The sequence below is a fragment of the Meriones unguiculatus genome, chromosome 1, assembly GCF_030254825.1.
Source record: "Meriones unguiculatus strain TT.TT164.6M chromosome 1, Bangor_MerUng_6.1, whole genome shotgun sequence".
Lineage (NCBI taxonomy): Eukaryota > Metazoa > Chordata > Mammalia > Rodentia > Muridae > Meriones > Meriones unguiculatus.
The window spans coordinates 62,018,176-62,040,612 of NC_083349.1; the positions used below are offsets into that span (position 1 = coordinate 62,018,176).

Consider the following 22,437-nt stretch of genomic DNA (forward strand, 5'->3'; position numbering starts at 1 on the left):
AGGAAGGGAAAGGGTGATGGTGGGAAGATGGAGAAAAGTGAGATGCAGACACAGTCTGGGCCATGGCACCCAAAGGGGAGGGCATTGAGCAGAGCACAGGTCCACAGGCTCGAGAGCTGTTGGGTGTGGAATGTGCACATCGGTGCATGGGAATGCTGGCTTTGTGCTCCTTTGCTATGGGCTTGCTCTTTCTCTGAGCAGCTCTGGAGGCCGCTGCCTCTATAAGGGTCAGTGCAGCTGGAGGGCGGGGCCATCTCAGTGGCATTGTATGCTCTAGTCCTCATTCCATGCCACTCACTTGACATATAGTTGAGAACCTGTCTGCTCAGCTCTCCGTAGTCCAAAGACAGGAGGGCCCCGTCTCCGCTGCCTCCTGGAGGCCCTGGGGGACCAGGAGGGCCCACCAGGTGCTGACGTAGGTACTGCCACACATCATTCCCTGGAGAGGAGAGGGTATGCTTTATGAAGTAGCCCAGTGGTCCAGCCTGGTTCCCAATAACAGCCGGGAGTTCCACACACACACGCACGCACGCACGCACGCATGCACAGACACACACACACACATACACACGCACGCACGCACGCACAGACACACACACACACACACACACACTGGGCAGGGGAAGTCAGGCTGCTTCTAGCTGCCTGCAGTGAAGGAAGACGGGAGATTCACTCTCCTGTTTTTGATGGATTTGTGACAGAACAGTGAGTGAGTGCCTCCTTGCCACAGAGGACTTCCTCTTACTTGCAGCTATTACAAAAGCTAAGCAGGGGACCCCTGTGCTCAACAAGTGAGGTCAGAAGAGAGCAAAGAGGCCCCGCTCTTAGTCAACCCCGTAGGTGACTCACGTCGCAGCATGGCCAGGATATCTTCCGAGGAGGAGGCAGAGGACAAAGTGACACCGTAGCCCGATGCTGTGGGAAGAAGACCTTGTCTGACCTCCTTGGTCTTGGAGCAGACCCTCTGCACCCAGACCGAAAGGTTAAGTCAGCTAGTCATTGTGTTTGGCTGAAACGAATGTGTGGAACATGTCTGGCTAGTCAGAAGGCCAGGAGAGGCCAGAAGGGGAGGCTGGCTTTTCATTCAGAGCGCCATGTTCTCGATTATGCTTTAGCCTGACTCCTACTGGACACCACCTGCCGGGCAAATGCTCTGCAGGCCTGCCCTTATCATGCCTCTGTTCCAGTGTGGCCCAGCGTTTGCTGAGCTGGGCCCTGGGGCCCGACTCTGGTGAGTGCAGAGTCAACGGCTAGATGTTTAGGAGAAAGGTGGAACCAAGTGTGGATTAAGAGGCATGGTCCCGGGAACAAGGATGACCCATTGGGAAGAGGGCAGAAGAGCATAGCAACTGTGACGGACTTACCCCGCAAGTAGCTCACCACCTGGCTTGCCAGCTGGGAGTAGTCGAAAGTCTCTCCTGTGATGGTGATGACAGGCCCTGGGGGACCTGGTGGGCCTGGGGGACCCTGAACTCCAGAGAGATAAGTCCTGATGTTGTCACCTGCCAACAAAGGAATGAGTGAAGCAGCCCAGCCCGCTGCCAAGAGTGTAAGGCCTCCCTGTGATCACAGGTGGAGGAGAGCAGGCCTGTCCTGGCCCACACAGGGCCTGAGCCAAGGCCAGCAGGGAGCCTGGATTGCTTTGCTGCTGACAGAGAAAGTGAGGCTAAGGGCTGTGCTGTCCATGAGGGTATGGACTCACAAGACTCCAGTTAGCCATCCGTTTGACTTATCACCGGTATGCAGGGATGGGAGGGGGCATGACCGCATTTAAAAGTGCTCGTGTGCATGCATGTATTCCTTTTTATGCATGTGGATATGAGCATATAGACCTCCAGGTAGGAGGAAGGTGAGGCATGTGTATGGACAGGTCTGTTGGTCAGTCAGCTCTCTGACCTGCAGGCCAGGCTTCATGGGTGGGCCTGGCTGCAGAGCCTACTACCCCAATGCCCCTTTTCCAGCGTCCTCGTCTCCCTTCCGAGGTGTGGGTGACAGACGAGGCACTCACTCTGCATGTACTCTGCAACGTAGCGCTGGATATCCTGGCTAGAGCTGCTGAGGGAGCCTGGAGGCCCGGGGGGCCCTGGGGGCCCAGGGGGGCCCTGCATGTACATAGTGCTGGACGATCCCCCTGCAGAGAAGAGAAAGCGTGCTGACTCTTCACTCTAGGGCAGGCCAGGGCCCCGTGTCCCTGCCGGCCTGGAGGCTTTCTCTGTACAGGAAACGGGTCAGTGGAAAACAGAAGAGCCACATCTGCAAGACACAGGGCTCCCCAGGCCAGACCTCCTGCCCTTCCTTTCCTTCAGCAGCCTGCTCCCTGCCTCACAGCCTCCCTCCTTTCAGGCCGCCCGTAGCTCCTGGGGCCTGCTCCATCCTCTGGGTCCCAAACACAATCAGCTGACTCTGGATTTGCACGCATCTTTCCTCCCATCCCCCAAATCCCTTGGCTTCCTTAAAGGTAGCTCATGCTGGCCCTCTGTGGAGCTACCAAGTCAACATGAGAAGACAAGCGGAGGCACCTCATTGGAACCATCGGCCCCTCTTGGAGGACAGGAGGGGAACTTTGTTCTCCTTCAGTTCTTACCGAGCGAGTGTCCACCAGGGATGCCAGGAGTACCTGGGACACCAGGATCACCTGCAATCCAAACAGAGAAGCTCTGTGTGCCTTCTTCTCCAGGCAGCCCCTTAGGTAAGTTCAGCACCCTTAGCGGGCGGCTCAACAAACATTCCATGTCTACAGTCTTGCTCGCAAATATCACATCGCCTTTGGGAAGGCTTCCTAAGAGCCACAGCTGTTGGGCCTGCACCCCTCTCTGAACAGTAACACACACACACACACACACACACACACACACACATACCTTTGTACATACTTAGCTCTCCACACTGACTCTGATCTACTTTTGTGGACCAAATGCACTTTGAGTCATCTCAGAGTTCTTGAGGGGTCAGCTCTTGCCACCTCACCCCTACCCCAGACTGTCTCTGAAGTACCCTGATGTCCTCTGAGGCCTGGGAGGCCTTGTACAAGACTGTTACCACCAGATAGTGTGATTTCCCCCGGCCCAGCGTGAGCGGGGATGGGGGCTCCAGAGGGAACCTGAGGTATCTCCTTCCACAAAGTCGATCAGGTGGAGACTGTCGGCAGAGTTTCCCATCGCCCTGCCCCTCTCCTACTCCCACCACGTGCTGCAGCTTCCGAGCTGCGCAGGGGATACTGCTCTCACCTTGGTCTCCCTTGGGACCTGGAGGGCCCGGGGGGCCTGGAGGGCCAGAGAAGAAGGTTTCTGCAAGGAAAGAAATAGTTGGAGTTTGCCTCTGAGAAGCAGCAGCTAGCACCATCCTGGGCAATAGGCTCCGTCAACATCTATTGTATGTGTGTGCATGTGTAAGCATGTGTGTTCAGATGTTTGCATGGTCCAAAGATTGGGCATATGAATGGATGGAGAGATGGCTGGTTAGACAGATGGGTAAGTGGGCGGCTGAGTGGACGAATGGATCTTCTACAAGGGACAAGTTCTTGCCTAATGCCTGCTCTCCCTATTCCTCCGTTTCTTTGTTAACATCATTGTGCTATGCGTGCACCCGCCTGCATCCTTTCTCTTCATCAAATCCCCCACCCCTGAGTGCAGCAACCAAGGGCACAGCTGGCTCTTCCTTCCAGCCAGGTTCCCAGTGTGGCTGGCATATTTGCCCCACATGCAGCAAGTAGCAGGGTGATGCTGTATTCACTCTCCCCTCAAAAGCCAGGAGCAGGAAGTGTAGAGGAGGTCCAGTCAAGAAGAGCGCTGCTGAGAACACAGTCAAGCTAGGTCTGAGGTAAGGATAGGTGCGAGTGGACGCCCGCATGTTACCTGAGTCAGTCAGGAAAGGTCCTGGAGGGCCTGGTGGGCCTGGCACACCTTCCCCTAGGGAAAAGAGGCCCAGGACTCAGTAGTGCCAGCAGATGAGTCAAGGGCCCCGCCTGGGTGAGGAGGCAGGAGCGCTCTCGGCACAGAGGGCTCTGGGCTGTGGGTCTCCTTGTCTTCCACCTCTCCTGCCCTTGTCCCCTCCTAGCAAGGAGATCAGCTCTCACCTGGTGGGCCTCTGGGTCCTGGAGGGCCTGGGATGGAAGGCCCTGCAGAAGGAAGAGAAAGGGCTGGCCTTAGGGGGCTGACTGACTCCTGAGGATTGGATCAGGGTTTCCTCATGAAACCTCTGATGTCCTCTGGCCCTCAAGACTCCCCACCTTCCAAATATCAGTGAGTTCTTACCTGGCGGCCCTCGTGGTCCAGGTGGGCCAGGGGGACCTCGTAAATCAACACCTTCTGTGGAGAGAAGCAAATAGAAATGGAAGGCTGTGGCCAGGCTCTTCATCATGCTCCTGATCTCTCACCAGAAAGGCTAGTCTCTGGTCTGCAATCCAAGCCCTGGTTGCACAGCTCCCTCTAGGACCCCATCTGCCGAGACACCCCATTCAGAAGCAGGGTGATACTGCACACTGACGGTATGGGGGCGTGGAGTGGTGGGTGGGAATTTGGACTTCAGTGTCAGGCAGCCCAAGCTCCATCCCACTTCTGAGTCTCTAGCTGGCAACTCCGGGCACCTTCTGGTCCTTGTGACTGTGCCTCTCACGCCAGACAGACCCTGCTGCTCTTACCAGCCTTCACTGCAGAGCAGGACACATGGTCCTTCTGGCATGAGACTCTGCAGCTGCCCAGCCCTGATGACACTGTCATCCCTCCCATCCCCTCCCCGGTGACACCTGTCCTGGAGGGTGGTGCACTCACGGGCAGACAGGACCTCGGAGATGGAGCTGCCGCTGTTTATGAATGAGTCACCAGCAATTCCTGGTTCGCCTCGTGGGCCTGTGGGGAGGACACAGAGTTAGGGTGCACACTACCTGCCGCAGAGGATTCCTGTGGGGTGGGGACAGATACAGGGTGGGGCCTAGTTGAGGGAGGGTGTGGCCGAATCAAAGAAGGGCGGGTCTTAGAGAAGAGAGGCTGCCTTTCAGCTGAACTGAGGAAGGAAAGTCAGGTGAGCGGAAAGCAGGGTCAGGGTACCAATGGCTGCTACTTCTGCCTGTGGTCAAAGCCATGGCCACTTGGCCCAGTTTTTCAAAAGCCCACTGTCATCCTGATACTTGGACAAATCATTGGACAGTCACGTTAATTATCAGGTTCTGGTTGTCTGAAGCCCAAGGCCTATGAATATGGTGCCCTTAACCTTGACCAGAACACCATAGAGCCTAGGCCCTTCCAACGTGAGGAATAGGATCTTCTCAGAACTATGGGGAGGGATGAGAGGAGCTGGAGGCTTTTTGAGGCCCCTGGAAGGCTCTGCTGTTTATTTCCAAAGCATGCATCCCCCCCTTTATCTAAAATTAGGGGACTTAAGCCCCACCTAGAAAGAATGTCCCCCTGACCCTGCTCACAGCCTGTGATGTTACAGGGTGTGACATACCTGGCTGTCCTGGGAGACCAGCAGGGCCAGCAGGACCTGCAAACAGTTATAGAAAAGACTAAATCACACACTCGGACACATACACACACACACACACACACCTGCCCCCAGGGTCACATGAAAAGCTGAGGAAAGGGCAGATACCTGGGGACACACAGGGATTCTCCCAGAGTGTGGGCTAGTTGGCTACATAATGGTTGCTTAGCAGCCAGAGGTCGTGTAAGACTCTCTCGGACAGGAAGGGGACCTCCAGCTAGGCAGGGCTGTCTCTTTTGATACTTTCTTTACTGGCTGGGGACATGTAGGTCTCTTAAACACTTACTACTCACTGGAGCATGCTTGCTTAGAGTGGAGCACACTTGCATATACTTAATTTTAATAATTAAAACACATATAACAAGACAACAGGTATTTTTGAAAAATGGAAAAACCACAATTCTGTAATGCCTAAGCATTTTGTTTCATTTCAGCAGTTTTCTTTTTTTGTTCCCATTTTGTAAGAACATAGCTGTAACCACAGAGCTTACACTTAACCCTGACAGTCAACTTCCTTTACCTCCTCACAGCCTTCCTCCATATTTCTGCAGGCATCTCACGCTGCTGGATGAGTTGGGGGTACTTTCTCCTCACTGAGCACTGGCATTTGGGTTGCCCCAGATACCTGCTGCAATATTTTCTAAGAAACTAGAGTTCAGGGGCCTTCGTTCTTGAAGGCTCAGACAGGCTCTGGAGACAGACATCTGGACTGAACCCTCCCCTGCTGTCTGCTGGCTGTGTGACCTTAGGCAAGTAATTTGCCCATTCTGGGTCTCAGCTTCTTGTGTGTGAATGCTGAGAGGGTCAGTGGACTCCCTGTCATGAGTGTGGGCTTTCTGGGGTCCTCCTTTCTCTCTTTCCACAGTTCTTGCTCTTGGTGTCAGGATGTGAACAAATGTGGCTGGAATCCATGGCATCCACTGCCTGCTGCCAAACAGGGGGCAGAGCAAGCAAACAGACTGACCTGGGGTCCCTGGAGGTCCTGGTGGTCCCATGGCACCGGGAGGTCCGGGAGGTCCGGGGACAGTGATTGCTGATGATCCCTCTGGAAACAGAAGGAAGATGGAACACTGAGCCCCACTCCTCCCCTTCAGGGGTGCCAGCACCCCAGGAGGCCTTGGACCAGGCAGGCAGGAGCCTCTGCCTCTCATCCCGTGCTGATCCACAGAGCTCACCTTGTCCCACCCTAAGCACCTGCCCACCGGCTGACACTGGGGCAGGATGGCCCACATAGGACAGGAAGATGGAACTCAGGGAGCCGTCCTGGCTGCTTACCTGAAGTGACAACTCTGCCTGGAGCGCCAGGTTCACCTGGGGAAGACAGGAAGGGTGGGCAAGAGGATAAATCCTTTATAAAGTTTCCAGTTGTATCTGAGGGCCACCTGTGGTCCCCTTGCCCTCAAGCCAATGCTATTTTAATAACCAAGGGAGCCTAGGGCACACTGAGCATTTTATTGTTCAACTTAGACCCAGGGTCCAGAGCATCAGCCATCCTTCAAAGAAGGGGTTTCCTGGGAGGCTGTGGAAGGGTTTGCCTTCCCATGAGGCCAGAATGGTGCTATCACAAGACTCATTCTCAGCCCCAAATCCATCTTTTCTTCCTGTAATGGCCATAGGTGAGAAAATTATCTGAAGGTAAAAGGGTAAATAAAAGTCATGATCTCACGTGTGAATTCTAATTTGCTGGGTGACAGGACAGATTGGGCACCCTGAAAAGGGTTTTGGCAATGGGCAAACCTGGGCCATCCTGAGTTACATAAAGGGTCACAGTTCTTTCATGCCATTGGTCTTGAGTGACAAAAATACAAGTATAAATGAAGGACTTCCAGGAAGAGGACTCGGGATGCAAATGTCCCCAAACATATGCATCGCTTCATGCACCTCTTAACTGACAATCCATGGGGTAGATGGGCTTGAGGACAGCAAAAGAGTAGAGCTGGGCATGGATCCTGGGGCTGGGAGCCAGGGTCGGTATTAGAGAGCCTGCCTGGCATGTTTGAATTTACTCCTTGAACTAAAAAAAGAAGTTCCGTTGGCCAGGATCCTTCCAGACACTCTTTTTTTTTTTTTCCTTCCAGACACTCTTAAGCCCCACAGTGAAAGGGTAGCTCCGGCTTCCTCCCAGGGAGAGCAAAGGGTGGGCTTTGCTCACATTCCCCAGCAGGAGGTCAAGGCCAAGGCAGGAGGAGGTTCTGTGAGAACGCACTCTAACAGTTGCTAACAAAGCCTCTCCTCTCTGATTGGTAGGCACAGATGAAGGCCTAGGTCTAGCCCCAGGAGAAGAGACAGAGAAAGGTTTGGGAAAGATACTGTGCTTGAACTCAAGCCTGTAATTTTAAGAGCACTCTCGCCCCTTTCTAGTAGCAGCCAGACTCTAGTGCATCTCTTTCAGCGAAGTCCCCTTGGTCTGAAGTCACAGAAGAATGGTTTGTGGTACCCCCAACTCTACTAAAAGCCCTACTAAAGCCACAGAGAGTCACTAGCCGGGGAAGTAAGAACTCAGCTGTCATAGTTTAGGGTTCCACTCATTCAGCCAAAGATCTTTTTTGGCTTAACTGCTTGTTGGAAATAATAGTTTTTAAAAAACTTTTTCCCCCTAGGGTCCTACTAAGGGGGACAGTGAGGGACTGTGATGGTCAGGGTAGTGAGGTTCAGGGTCATGGGGACATAGGGACAGAAACGAGTGTGTGTCCCTGAGCAGCCTGTTTTCTCGGCTTGCTCAGGGCGGGTGAACTAGAATGTCACTCTGTGCCTACGTGGCGCTGACTTGCCCTAACCAGACGCCTTTTCGTCCCTTGACTTGGACCCTTAGTGGGGTTCAAACATCTCTTCCTTCCTATGGAGAGAGCTGTTTCTTCAGATCTGGTGTCCTCAGTCACACCTGGGACAGGGTAGGCCAACGGCGGCTCCAGTCTCAGAAAGCCATATGCCGCTGGGGGTGGAGCTTAGGGGACAGGCGCGTTTTAGGAGCAATGTAGGTGTTTCAAAGGCAGACAAGGGCTTGGAAAGCTCGGGTGCAAGCCAGCTTCCTTTCCTAGCGTCCTGCCCGAGGACCTGGAGGCCTGAGGATGGACGGATGCAGAGAGAGCGGCGGGCCGGAGCACTCAGAACCAGTGTTGCTCTCCCAGCCTTCGCTGGAGCCACTAGATGCCACTGTTGGTCCAGGCTCTGGTCAGAGCAGGCCTCCTGCCTGCCAACCCCTCCCAGCTGTAAAAACGACTGATGAAAAAAAAAAAAAAAAAACCTTACTGGAAAAAAAATCACGTACCTTTAGGCCCTGGTCGGCCAGGGCTACCAGGAAGTCCTGATGGGATGAAACACAAGTCAGCCCAGAAGTTCTGGATGTCTGCCCTCCCTTTCCTCTCTCTGGCACTTTGCCACTCAGTGTGGCCGCACAGCTGCCTGACTGAAGCAGCAGGCCTCGCTCAGGTCCTTGCCTTAGCCACCTGGAGTGGGAGTGGGGTTGTCACCCAGAACCCTGCCTGTCTCTGGGAAACGGAGGCACAGCAAGGTTTGGTGGAGGCAGATAGAGGCCTTGGGGAATTCCCGTTTCCCTAGGTTACAAAGCTGTCATTGTTCCTCTCCCTGTCAACTGCTGCAGGGCCTGCTGCATCCAGAGCAGGAGCAGCAGCAGCAGCAGCAGCAGCAGCAGCAGCAGCAGCAGCAGCAGCAGCAGCAGCAACAGCAGCGGCCGCAGCCTCTGTGCAGCCTAGGCTTGGTCTCACTATCTTTGTCTTTAGAAAGTGAGGGGCTGGGAAGGATGAAGATTTCTTAAGCTGGAATAGATTTCACTGGTTGGGCTTTAATGCAGCCATCATTCCAGAGGAAACCCCGAGAGCCAGCGGGAGGGCAGGGGAGCACACACTCCCTCCATGCCATAGGGGAACCTTAGAGAATTCCTAGCCAGCAGTGTCCTTCCTCGGTGTTCCTGCACCAGAGGGGGCCAGGGCACAGCACAAACAGGATCTGACATCATTGATATCAGAATGTCATCTAGATTGTTCTCTCTCTGTGTTTTCTTATGGTGCTTCTCAGGACTCACCGTGGCAGAACCTGAGCTTGTTTTGCTGGAGGTGGGAGAGGGAAGGACAGGCTTTGTAACTAGAGAGGCACTGTCCAAAATGTGTGGCCTGGCAGGCGATGTCAGGTGGGAGGGACTGGATGACTTACCCTGAGGTCCTTGGGGTCCTGTGAGACCTGCAGGAAAAAAGACACAGGGCCAAGAGTTGAAGGGTTAAGGACTGTTCTCAAGGAGCCACAAGCCTGGCCTGCAGGAGCTGGTGGGCATGACAGTGAGGAGGTCAGAGGCTACAGGAGGATACGTCCTACAGTGGGAGTGCTCTCTGCCCTCACATCTCTGGGCAGAGAGCAATTCTGTGAGTGTTGCAGTGAAATGATCCAGTGCTCCATTGGGCAATGGTCCTTAGTACATATGGGCTCATGGATGCTTCAGGAATACAAGGAGAGCCAGGAATCTGCCCCCCCCCCCACAATGCCAAATGCTGCCATCATTTCCTCCATTACAGTTCACCTAGGCACCAACCATGGAGTCAGGGTTGCTGTGTCCCCAGTGTCTTGGGGAATGGTCACCTTGTCTGGTTTTGATTTGTTCTTCCCCCAGACCTGCTCTTGTTTCACCTTCAGTGGAGATGCTAACAAGGCCTCTCCTCTCTGATTGGTAGGTATGGATGAAGGCCTAGGTATAGCCCCAGAAGAGGAGACAGAAAAACTTGGGCAAGATACTGAGCTTGAATTCAAACTTGCAATTTTAAGAGCACTCTTGCCCCTTTCTAGAACTCCTGGCTTTCATCTGTTAATTCCTCTATTTGAAATGTCATCTTGCTGTTTGAGTTCTCTGTTGAGCTGCCGAGGGCCCTGGGAGAAGGCTCGTGCACACAAACAGTGAAGCATCCGTGAACCTACCACATCCCCAAGAGTGCATACACACACCGGAGCATACTGGAGTTGCACACGCACACATGCACACACACACATACACACTCAGGGGACTGTGGCTTCCCTTTCCTGTCCCATTACCTGGCTTTCCTGGGTCTCCAGAGGGTCCTGGTGGGCCCCTGGTTCCAGGCATTCCTGTCAGGCCTTGCTCACCTGCAGAGAGCATGAAAAAAATGGGAATGCTTTTCCCTTGGGAAAGCACCTCTGAGCCAGTGGGTTTTCTGGAGCAGAGGTATGCTGGTAGCACTGGCAGGAGGAAGCACCATGACCAAGACTGCTGCATGCCTCTTTGTCATTAGGATGGAGGGCCAGGCATGCATCTGGGAGCAACGGAGGGGCAGGGAGGGGTGGACGAGGGCAGCTGGTGAGAATGACGACCCAGCGCAGTGACTGACCTCTGGGGCCTTGCTGTCCATCAGGGCCAGCGGGACCTGGTGAAGCAGAAAAGTAAAGTCTGCTGGGTAGTCTGTCTGCCTTCCACCAGGCTCGGAGCGCATGGCCTCCTGGGTGGAGGGCTTGTGCAGCAACCACTGTGGTTGCCAACCTTCGGAGCCCTGTCTTTGTGATACCCCTGACGTGGCCTCCTTCCTGCAGCTCCTCCCGGGCCAGCCCTTCCCTGCTGGCAATGGTCCGGGCTCACCCTGCCCCCAGTGCACCAGCCAAGCAGTGTCTGCCTCATTTACCCGAGGACCCGGAAGTGAAGGTCCTCCAGGTCCTTGTCGCCTCTGCTCTAAGCATATTCCTAACCTCCTTCTAAAGTGGGGCCCCTGTAGGACTTGCCTCAGTAGCTACACCGTGGCAGGTCTGCATGGCTAGTTTCCCAAAGCGGTCATGATTAAGTGCTTTCTAACTTCTTAGGAATGTCTGAAATGCCCCTTCCTCGGTCCTCCAGGCCTCAAACAATCTCTCGTGGCCCCTGTCACCACTCACAGGCTTTGTGGTAACTCCAGGAGAGGAAGCATGCCACTTCCCAGTAGCTTGTCCTGCATACAGCAGGCACTCATCAATGCTTAGTGAGTGAGTGGTAATGAGAGTGTCACATCTCCACTGGTGGGGCTTGAGTTTCTGTGAGATTCAAGGCTGAGGCCAAGCTCCCTGGAGCTTCCCTGTCTTGGCCTAGGCACCTCAGCTGATCAAAGGCCTGGATCTGGCTTTGAAGCTATCCCTGCGGGGTGGAGTACCACAGAGCCTCAACCCCTGTCTGTCCTTAGTGGACAGGAAGTAGCCAGGGAAGAAGGGACATGTCTATTCCAGAACAGTGAGAATTTTCCAGAAAACTGCATCTAGAGAGCCCCAGGAAGGAGGCGCAGCTCAGACTGTCATCTGCCTTTGGACACTTACCCATCGCGCCTTTGGCTCCAGGTTCGCCCACAGCTCCAGGCAAACCTCGAATGCCAGGCTCCCCTGCAAAGAACAAAGGACCGGCCGCTGGAGGCTGACAAGGTGGGCGACCTTCCACCACTAGGAACATGCGTGTGCCTGTCTCCCCTCCCCACCCCCCGGGAGGATCTAAGAGCGGCGATCTCTGCTTTGCCACTGAGGTCGGAACCACCTACCCCTCCCCTTCATAAACAGCAGGCTGGGACTGACCCAGAAACCTTGCGGATCTGAGGGCCACGTGTATGAGTCTGACTTCCTTAGAGAGAGCAAGCTACCCTCTGCGGTCAAAGCGTTATTACTCTTAGCTTCCTTTTACCGGTGCAGTTGGCAGGTGAGCAGCGGAGAGGGCTAGCGGTGCACACGTCCCGCTGCTTTGGGAGCGGCTTCTTAATTTTCTCAGCCAGAGTCCCCCAGAGAACCCAAGCCAGCTAGAGCCTCTGTATCAAACAGACGCCGTCTGTAGCTACATGGATTGCATTTAGACACATGCTTAGCCTCTGTCCTCCAGGTATTTGTTTTCTGTCGGGGCTTTTCTCAGATTGTAAGTGCTTTGAGGGTTTTGAGACAGAAATTCTGTCTCATCCTTCTGTATTTGTTCCATGTCTGGGGACTGCTAGATCTTAAGAGGTCATGAGTGGGTTAAATTCCTGGGTAGGACTGACCTGTGAGGCCTCTGGGTCCTTTCTCACCCTGGTCACCTAAAAAAAAAAACCACACACACAGAGGTCAGGGAGGAACCCTGAGTTATGAGCAAGGAAAGCCGGCTCCCCTCATGACATGGAGGCCTGCAGGGTTCCTGCAGCAGGACCCTGGTGAGTCAGTGCTTAGATGAAGCTGGAGGAGATGATCCACCCACAAACGGATTCCCCACACTCCCTGCTGTGGTGTATGTAGGTGTCCTGGGCAGACACCTCAGAATGTGCCTCCTCACCATCACGAAGCCCACTATGTGGTGTGGGAACTTTGTTTCCCCTCTTTGTGCCTCAGTTTCCCTGAGAAGCTGGGGAAGAATGAACTCTCAGTTCCCAGAGCCCCGGAGCCAGAGTCACATGTGCTCTTGGGCTGTCCACACAGGCTGTGACTTGTGCCTAGGGAAGGAGCAGACCACGATGATGACAGAGCAGCAAGGGAAGCAGTATACCTTTGGGTCCTGGTGATCCCATGAGTCCTTTGTCACCTGCAAGGGAGACAGACACCTTATTGTAGAAAGCCCTGTGGAGGATGACCGAGCAGGGTCAATGTCTGTCTCTGAAGGCAGCTTCCCCCCAATACTGGTTTCACCCCACCCGCCTTGCATTGGTAGCTTGTGGGTCATGTCCACCAGACCCTCTCTGAACCCTGAACCTCCCAGACCTCCTTCTTGGATGAGCGGTCTCCACAGAGTGCTTTTCCTCCTTGTCCCTTCTCCTAGCTTACCTTTGACACCAGGAAGTCCCACTTCACCTCGGGGCCCTTGGGGACCCATAGAGCCTGCCCAATGAGAAAACATGTAGATAGATGACATCCCATCTTTGGAAGGGACAGGCACGCGTGCATACTTGTGCGCACACACACACAGATGCACATACACCCTGAAGCAGAAGTCAAGGGCTGCTCCCACAGACTCTCTCATCTCCCCATGCTCCTGCCCACTCTAGTCCCTGCCAGTCAGCGGGCTCAGGCATTAGAATGCTCTAAAGGATTCTGACAGGGATCCTGGGTACAGCTCTCGGGGTAGCAGGATGGCTTATCAGTCCATCTATGGGACAACACAGAGGCAGGAAGGGAGCTTCCTATTGGGGAAGCTGCTGGGAGGTCTTGCACGTGACACCAGTCCAAAAATGATTAGGACAGGGCCTACCAGGACACCCAAGCTCGGCCACAGACTATACTGCGGACTTTCGTACGTCTGGGAGGCCATCTCTATAATCGCTTCTTTTGTTTTAAAATGTTTGGTTTTTCCCCTTAACACTCCTTTCTTTACCACAGAAGCAACGCATATTTACAAGAGCAGCACACTGACCTGAGGGGCCCTGGGGACCAGGAGAGCCACTGGGACCTGAGCAACATAACAGAGACAGTTGTTAGAAGGCCAAGTACTGGCCGGGACAACTGACCCCCGAGTGAAGGGTGGGTGCAAGGAGCTCATTCTCAGGGCAGTGTTGGTCCTTGCCAGGACAGTACCAGAGGGCCCAGCGGTGACCCGAGCTGTAGAGGCCACAGCTTGGCAGGGTCCAGAGACCTTCGCTTCTCCCTAGGATACTGAGCCTCGATCAGGGGTGGAGAGGAGAGGCTGCGGCCGGGCATCAAGCACTCTCTGCATTTCATGTGTGTGTTTTGGTCCCAGTCAAAGCAGGAGAACATCTGCTTTCTGGTATAATCCATCCAATTTCTTCGACACCACATAACGTGGCCACTCAACAGAAACAGGAATCTGTCCCAAGCCCTGCTATAAGGCCAAAACTGTGGCCGCAGCCTTGACACGCAGCACTCCTTTGTGGAGGAACACTTGTGGACATCTTGTATAGATCTGGGGCTACCAACCAGTGCTCTTGGGGAGACTGGGACCTGCTTCTCTGAATGTGGCCCCTCCCTGCTACATTGGGTTGGCCCTCCAGACATACCTCTGGGACCCACAGAACCTGGGACACCAGGAAGGCCCCGAGGACCTTGTTCTCCAGCAATCCCTGAGAAGAAATGGAAGAAACGTGTTGAGAAAGTGCCCTCCCCTACCCCCATGCTCTGGCAGTCACATTTGGAAGGAAGGCTTCTCACTCTGCCAATGGACCAGGGACCATTTGGTATCTCTCATGGTAAGGCCACTCATCAGCAATACCCTCCATGAAGTCCTAGAAAGCACTCAACAAATATACCAGAGGCTCCACAGGGACTTTACCTGAGCAACCCCTCCCCCCATGACACCTGTCTCATGGTTGGAGGAGCTGCCCTGAAAACCTCCTCAGCCCATGAAGCTCTAGGTTTCTAACCCACAGCGGTCTGCCTTTTGTCCTGCTGAGTCCCCGCCCCAAAGGCTGGAAGGCGACAGCTTCACCCCACACCTGGTTGCGCTCCCAGCTCTCCTGCTCTTTGCCAGGTCACCTTGACCTGGCTTTGCTCCTCACCCTCTCTGGGAAGGTCTCTCTGGGTAATCCCCCAAGCCACAGCCTGTTTTTAGCTCTGGGTCAGACTCCAGTAGCCTGTCTCATTAGTCACTGTCTCCACAGGGTTTAGGACAGTGCTCCCACCATCCACCTCGGCAAGTGCTCAGCCAATGCTGCCACAAGGGGGAGCTGCAGGTGGAAGGACGGAGGCAGTTAGTCCTCTCCGTGTAGGTGGCACCTCTTACCTCTGTCTCCTTTCTCTCCAGACCCGGGAGGCCCAGGTTCGCCACGAGGGCCCATGGGGCCTGCTAGTCCTCTCTGGCCTATGGGTCCTTCCATGCCAGGATCTCCTGAAGATGGGAATGACCAACCTCACAGTTAGGGTCCCATGCCATAGCCCATAGAGGCCTCTCCTCAGCAGAACGGTGGCCCAGACCCTCTTCTAGGCCGCTGTTGTCCCTCTTCCTCTTGCTTGCTCAACCCAGGACCAGCGTGACCTGTGACATCCTACCTCCGCCCTAAATCTGCAGCTGCTTCTCAGTTCACTGGGAAGAAAAGGCATCTTTATGCTGGCTTTGCCTCGAGGCCCCACGTGGCTTGCTGCCCTTGGCCACTTCTGCCTCTTTAGCTTTCATCCACCTGGTAGTCTTTGAATCTGTTTTGGGGATTTGGCCCTAGCTGCCCCCTCTGCTTAGAATGTGCATCTGGGTCTTACACATGTGGTACCCTCTCCCTCTTCAGTTCCCAATTAACTCCTCATCCTTCTCTGCTGAAGTCACTGCTGTCTTCTAAAACAGGATCTACTTAATAAATGCTTAAGAAAAGAGCAAGGAGGAAACAAGTGAACAGAGAAGGAGTCTCTCACCAATGCTGCCTTTTTGTCCCTTTGGTCCTTCTGGGCCAGGGTGGCCCAGGGGCCCGGGGATACCTGTGGATATAAAAGAAGACCTCAGCCTTTGTTTCCTCTGGAGGCTGACAGTTAGGACTGATTATGCCCAAACCAACAGCACGGGAGGTCGCTGCAGCTTACGCACCTGGAGTCCCAGGAAGGCCTCGGTCTCCTGTGGGAACAAAAGGAGACATCAGACCTGGCCTGTTCCCCTAAGGAGCCATTAGCAGGATTCACATGGGGCTTTCAGGGAGCAGATATATCCAGTTAAATTCTAATTGCTAAAACTACAAATACATTCTTGTATCATTAGGCCCCAGGAGTTGTCTGGGACATAATTATAGTGAAAAATTGATGTTTTCTCAAGCTTAGATGCACTCGGGAGTACATCATCTGCCACATCCGGTGAGGGACTCCAGAACCACCATCTGAAGCATGGTCAGGAGGAATGTAGGCCTATGGGTCCTGGGAGCTAGATTCATGTAGGGATCCAGGCTGTGTGTGCTGAGGCTGGCGGTGTGTGGGAACCATGGAGAAGTTAAACAGGAGGGAAGGTGGCAAACAAAGGGAGGAAGGCGATTCCTGCCTGGGAGGTAAGTTAGAATGGAGTTGGGAGAGAGGCAGGTCTTTCAGCTGGAATGGTGCTTCTTATGGAAGGCACCCCCGGGTGCAAAGTCCCTTGGGGTGATAAAGACAAAAGGTTCCTGGGCTCATCCACATCCACTTAATCAGAGACTCCGAGAGGGGCCCAGAGTCTTTGGGTAGTTCCTCCCCACACTGGAGCTGACGAGACTCTCAGTGAAACGAGGCAAAGAAGGCTGCTTTGCATCCAGTGAGGGGCAACGGGGCTGGAAGCCTCCTTTTCCAGCATGCACGGACTACATCTTGCTGAACTGCTTTTTTCTCAGCCTGAGGGGTGATCTGCTTGCTTTAACTGCTCACCCTATCTCCCCAACGTTTAAGGTAAATTGTTTTTGGAATAGTTACCTTTAGGGCCTTGACTTCCCATGTCACCTAAAACCAGAAAGCCAGATGCTGTAAGCCAGTATAATAACCAAGAGCCGCTTTCTCACCTGTGTGAGCCACAAATCAACATGAGGGGCCGGGTCCCGCCAGCCCTGTCACAGACACCCAGGCACAGACCAATAGGCTTCTCCTGCATGGGGCCTAGACTCCCAACCCTACTGTGATGTCTGACAGCAGAGTCAAATCAAACTTCAGACAGATACACAATTAGAAGGTATATGTGCTTCCCATTTGGACAATGGGAAAGGATTCCAATCCCAGGGGAACATGCCTCCCCTGCAGGAATGAGAGCAGGGGAAAGGCTCGGGCCACTCCAGTACCTTTTGGACCAGGGTTTCCTCTGAGATTTCCTACAAGAAAGAGTAAACCTTGAGTCAGTTACACATAAACACCCAGGTGCACAGACACACACACAAATAGGATGGTGGGAAGAGGCAAATGCTTGTCATTAGAAATATACATCACTCCCCCACCCCCATGGTGTTCCAATGATCTTAACCAATTCTCTCCTGGACTCGGTTTTCCCAGCAGTGAAATGGGATCCCAGCCCAGCTCCCTCTGGCCTCTTAGGGTGTTGGAGGGATAGGAAGGGAGTCGGGGAGAGGCTGTGTAGTGTTCCCAGGACAGGTGTAAGGCCCCCCAGACCCAAAGTTCTGGGCTAGCCGGCCTTGTTCCCGGCCTGTTCTCACCGTTTTCCTGCTCTGTCATCAGCTTGTTCCTTACGAACAGCCAGATGGCCTCCTGGCTGTAGTCATCCAGCCCAGCTTTTCCTAAGCCAGGCCCTATGCCTAGGCCAGGTCCCAGGCTGGGTGCATCACCGTGGAGGCGGTCCTTGCTGCTTCTCTCCGTCTTGTCTTCATGGTACAGCACCCTGGTCTTTTCTAGCTCATCCACCCGGGCCTTCAGCTTCCTCACCTCCTCCGCTGTGACAGACACACATGGGCCATCAGTGAGGACTGCTCTGGGGCCCTGCGTCTGGGGGGCTTCTTCACATATTTCAGAGACAATCCTTATGGCTAATAGCAGCCAACATTCTCCTGCGTTTCAAGGATACCTGGCTCTGTCACCACCCAAGCTGAGTACAAAGCTGGTTCCCCTTTCTCTGGAAGGTGGAAAGTGATGCCAGGGAAAGAGATGGAATTGCTCAGGCCGGGTAAAGGCAGAGAGACCACAGGGCAGTGGCCTTATAAAAGGGGCCCTGGGGTGGGGCCAGGACTTTAGGTTCCCAGAGCCCTGCACGGTGACCTCCAGACTTGATCCAGGTGCCGGGAGGGGCTGTTTGCCCTCTGTAGGGATAACTGGGCTTACGTCTGCAATCTCCAGCTACTTGGCCTCCAACACGCAGCACCACCCATGGTTTCCCATCCCCAGGAAGGGGAGGAGGGGCTGGGGACTTTGGGCTCGGTGGCCTTGGCACCTACCTAGAGCAATGAGGCCGAAGAGCAGACCCAACAGCAGCAGCCAGGTGAGCAGCAGGCCCAGCAGCCACTTCCACCAGCTGCAGCAGGACCCGCAGGGGCACCAGGCAGGTGCGGCTCCCCACGCTCCGCCCCTGACACCAGCGCCGCTGCCGCTGCCAGCACCCACGCCGCCTTTGCCTCCACCACCGCCACCACCTTGGTCATAGCTGTGGTTTTCTGGGAAGAAACGGGGAGGGTGAATTGAATTCAGGAGGTCCCTGGCCTGGCTCCCCTCAAAACGGGTGATGTGGGGAGGGTGAGGAGGATTTGAGTCTATGTGCGGCTTTTCATGAACACAGGGATCTGGCTGGACAGGAAGTCTGAAAACCCCAGGCTTTGGCTGTCAGTGTGAGACCCTGTGAGCGCGTGTGACGCTTTATAAAGTGAGGTTCAAAGATGACCTGCTTCAGAAAATGGTTATGGAATGGAATGAAACAAGATCCTTACTCAGCGGAGGACGCAGCCCACCGCCTAGGGTTTAAAACATCTCCAGGGCTGAGTGCCACCAGCATCTGCCACAATGCCCGTGTAACCTACGTGCTCTGGTCGTCAGGCCTCTCTGTCATGGCTCACTGTGGTTCCCACAGTGCCTGGAGTTACCCTTAGTACCACAAACTTGAAAACACACAGTTATTTTATGTACATGAGTGTTCTGTCTGCACGTACACCCGCACGCCAGAAGAGGACACCAGGTCCCTATGCGGATGGTCATGAGTCACCGTGTGGTTGCTGGGAATTAAACTCAGGACCTCTGGAGGAGCTGCCAATGCTCTTAACCACTGAGCCATCTCTCCAGCCCCCACTCCTATTTTCTCTCCTTCTCCCTTCTAGGCCTTTAGGAGGCCAGATCTGGGTAGCTCGTGTGTGCCCTGGCTCCAGGCAAGGGCCCTCATCTGTCCCCCTCACCACGGCTGGCCGCCCAGACCCCTCCACTCTCCCTCACCTGCGGAGATGGCCTTGCCCTTCGTGGACACGGTAGTTAGGTCTCCTAAAAGTACATACAGAAGGTTGGAGCTGAATGTGAGGACTGGAATCACACACAAGGGCACCCCCACATCCACCCCCGCATGTGTACCCTCACAGGGTGCACCCACACATACGAAACCCCATGCAGTGACCCCCACACACGTGTCCCCCCTGCCTCACATGTGCATCCCGCACATATGAAACCCCATGTAGTACACACCCACACAGTTCCCCTCACAGTGACCCACACACATGTACACCCACACAGTGACACACACACACATGTACCCCCACACATATGAAACCCCATGCAGTGACCCCCACATGTACACCCCCACAGTGACCCCACACACGTGTCCCCCTGCCTCACACGTGCATCCCGCACATATGAAACCCCATGTAGCACACACCCACACAGTTCCCCTCACAGTGACCCACACACATGTACACCCACACAGTGACACACACACACATGTACCCCCACACATATGAAACCCCATGCAGTACACCCCCACATGTACTCCCACACAGTGACCCCCACATGTATACATACGGAGTGCACCCACACACATGTACCCCTCACAATGACCTCCCCCACATGTACGCACACGCACACGAACACCTACACACACGAGTTCACTCCCTCATTAAAGCTTCAGCTTCCCACCCAGGAAGCCTGGGGAGGGTTGGGTTCTATGTTCCTAGCACTGCTGGGTGCTGCCAGCAGACCCCACGTTGAGCGGCATGGTCCCGGAAGACAAAGAAAAGAGGCGCGGCCTTGCTGAAGTTGGGTTTGCAGGGTCGCTCGCCTTACCGTTCACGTCTGCCTTTAGGCAGGTGTCCGCAGCATACGCTGCCTGCTTCTCTTTCTTCAGGGTGTCTTCTGAAAAAGAAGCTGTGCACAGAACCAGTGATAATCTGGTCCACCCTCTCCCACACTCCCTGGGAAGACCGCACTTAGCCTGGTGGGAAGTGAGGCCAGGTTTCCCGGGTTAATCTCCTCCACCAGGGATGTGGTTAGACTCCCTTTGCCCACAGACTCCCTGTGGGAGCTCCCGAGTTTTCCTGGCTTATCTGCATTCAAGGCAGGTCCAGGCGGGTATTTTTCCATCAAAACAGCATCGCCATGATTTGATGACTAAATCTGCTCAAAATACCCTGTAAGGGCATTTCGGCCCAATCCCAGGCCTCCCAGGCATGCGCGCTATCTGCCCTTCTGAAGCCCACTCCAACTACGACGCCCATGCCAACCACGCTTTGCGTACTTGAAGAGATGCTGGCGGGGGAGGCGGTGAAGACCTTCCCACTGTCCTTGGTCATGATCAAGAGCTCCATCTCCTTCTTGGCTGGTACGTTGTCTTTCTCCAGAATCAGGAACTTGCAGTCTTTATGCAAGAGGTCGTCACTCTGGACGCTGGTGGTGCAGGCTGTAGAGGACAGAAGTGGGTGAGGGGGAAGGAAAGGATGCCAGAAGGAAGGAAAGGGAGGGCACGAAGAGGAAGGGGGAGAGAAAGGAAAGGAGGTTCACTAGTGTGGATGGGGTCCACTGGTCTTTTCCACAGTGCTACGGAGCATCTTGGGGACCCTGCCAGCTAGGTCTGGCCATCCCGACATTAGGCCAATGTCAGCAGTGCTGGGTGACTGGTCTGTCGGGCTGCCTCCCTACCTGTAGACACAGGATCTGTCCTGACCTTGCAGAAGTCTCCTTCACCCGCCCCCCTTAAGCTAATCTGACAGATTTGTGCTACCATCTTGGCGAGGCCTTTGCTGCCCACTCCCTGACACTCTGCACTCTAACACAGAGACTCCATGCCTACCACATCACTTGTTTGCTTAGGAATCAGGTCATTCTCGGTAGCTGTCTGGCCTGCTTTGTCTCTGTGTTTGTGGTATGCTTGCTCCCCTGGCATTGTCTTGCTCTCACCACGATTCTGTCCTGTCTTGTCCACCTGCTTCCCTTGACACCTGGAAAAGCAAACTGCCTGTCTGATACTAAATTGGTGCTCAGTACATTTTTGTTTTCAATGAATGAATTGCTGTTTAGAAGGAGACACACCGGAATCTACGTAATGGTGGAATGAGGCTCATTGCATGGGGTGGACCCAAGTTGATAAAGATTTTCTAGAGAGCAGTGAGGGTGCTGGCTGGAGTGTAACAGGCAGGAGGCAGGTGTGGAGGGCGAGGAAAACCAAGGTAGGTTCAGAGGATGCTCATCTCCGTAGAGACATCCATGAGACCTTTGGGGTGAGTTGCACTTGTGGGTCTCAGACCACCCACAGGTTCTAGCCTCTCTTCCAGGACACCACGTGGCATAGCAGGGCACCTCTCCCCGGGCACCAGCCTCGGCCCTAGAAATTGGTAACAACACTTACCAGCAGAGGTGGACACACCAGTGCTGGTGACAGTGGGCGGCTGGGACACATTTTTCTTCACACCATATGCTGCAAGAGAGAAGGCATCAATGAGCCGGGCCAACGTGGGAGGTGGCCTCCTCAGCTCTGGAGCAGTGATCAGCTGAGAGGAAGCACATGAAATCAGCTCTCTCCAGCTGTGGAGAGAGCTGTATCTTTTTCTTGTTCTTAAGCCCTTCTTTGAGGAAGTCTTCTTAAACCTTACTCTTCACAAATTATCTTAATTCCCGTTGTTTAACAGGATTGTCTTATCGCTTCATGTGGCTTGGAAGTTGTGCTCCAACTAAGGTGTAGGCAAGTTGGAGGCAGGAGCTGGGTGGCCCCACACCCCTTCCCCTGCTCTGCACAGAGGGGCAACGGCCCCGTTTGGCACATTGGCAAAGCAAGCACCGAGTTCTTTGAAGTGGCAGTGGGCTGCGGAAGAGTGAGCTGTGAGCTTAGAGACCACTGCCCTGCCTCGCTGGGCTAAGAGACCCGTGGAACTAGAAGTCACAGTGCTGGACCTACAGGCTCGCTGTGTGTTTAACTCACATTGGAGATAGTGAGCAATGAGCGTTGGCATCTCTAGGCTGGGAGAGGGGGCTGTTTCATTGGCGGGAGAGGCCTACTGGTCCTTTTGGCTGTTTGTGAAAGGTATGTTGTGGGCTGTAGTGTCTAAGTTCCTAAGCTCCCAATTTACGCTACCAACCTGTGGAAGAGGTGGTTGTGCCATGGGAAAGGCCAGAAGAGCTGGGGGCCAGATTGTTCTGCATGCCAAACACTGTGAGAGAAATGGAGAACACGTGAGA

At 54.3% G+C, this 22,437-nt stretch overlaps 1 protein-coding gene across 2 annotated transcripts in view; it reads right to left on the bottom strand.

Moving 5' to 3' along the window:
* The window catches only part of Col17a1 (collagen type XVII alpha 1 chain), a 43,411-nt gene that overhangs the window by 4,068 nt on the left and 16,906 nt on the right, over positions 1-22,437 (bottom strand). For both annotated transcript variants that reach the window (XM_021640227.2, XM_021640226.2), the window contains exons 12-46: positions 22,338-22,409; positions 21,611-21,679; positions 20,504-20,665; positions 20,053-20,133; positions 19,216-19,260; positions 18,234-18,449; positions 17,502-17,735; positions 17,133-17,162; positions 16,774-16,800; positions 15,932-15,958; positions 15,763-15,825; positions 15,143-15,247; positions 14,421-14,483; positions 13,820-13,855; positions 13,234-13,287; positions 12,959-12,994; positions 12,480-12,515; positions 11,779-11,841; positions 10,833-10,868; positions 10,519-10,590; positions 9,652-9,678; positions 8,750-8,785; positions 6,757-6,792; positions 6,446-6,526; positions 5,446-5,481; positions 4,770-4,847; positions 4,254-4,307; positions 4,076-4,117; positions 3,855-3,908; positions 3,228-3,287; positions 2,585-2,635; positions 2,009-2,131; positions 1,365-1,502; positions 850-915; positions 299-439 (exon numbers count right to left, since the gene is read on the bottom strand). In XM_021640227.2, coding sequence (XP_021495902.1) covers positions 299-439; positions 850-915; positions 1,365-1,502; positions 2,009-2,131; positions 2,585-2,635; positions 3,228-3,287; positions 3,855-3,908; positions 4,076-4,117; positions 4,254-4,307; positions 4,770-4,847; positions 5,446-5,481; positions 6,446-6,526; positions 6,757-6,792; positions 8,750-8,785; positions 9,652-9,678; positions 10,519-10,590; positions 10,833-10,868; positions 11,779-11,841; positions 12,480-12,515; positions 12,959-12,994; positions 13,234-13,287; positions 13,820-13,855; positions 14,421-14,483; positions 15,143-15,247; positions 15,763-15,825; positions 15,932-15,958; positions 16,774-16,800; positions 17,133-17,162; positions 17,502-17,735; positions 18,234-18,449; positions 19,216-19,260; positions 20,053-20,133; positions 20,504-20,665; positions 21,611-21,679; positions 22,338-22,409 — 2,550 coding nt within the window. The remainder of the gene's footprint in view (positions 1-298; positions 440-849; positions 916-1,364; positions 1,503-2,008; positions 2,132-2,584; positions 2,636-3,227; positions 3,288-3,854; positions 3,909-4,075; positions 4,118-4,253; positions 4,308-4,769; positions 4,848-5,445; positions 5,482-6,445; positions 6,527-6,756; positions 6,793-8,749; positions 8,786-9,651; positions 9,679-10,518; positions 10,591-10,832; positions 10,869-11,778; positions 11,842-12,479; positions 12,516-12,958; positions 12,995-13,233; positions 13,288-13,819; positions 13,856-14,420; positions 14,484-15,142; positions 15,248-15,762; positions 15,826-15,931; positions 15,959-16,773; positions 16,801-17,132; positions 17,163-17,501; positions 17,736-18,233; positions 18,450-19,215; positions 19,261-20,052; positions 20,134-20,503; positions 20,666-21,610; positions 21,680-22,337; positions 22,410-22,437) is intronic.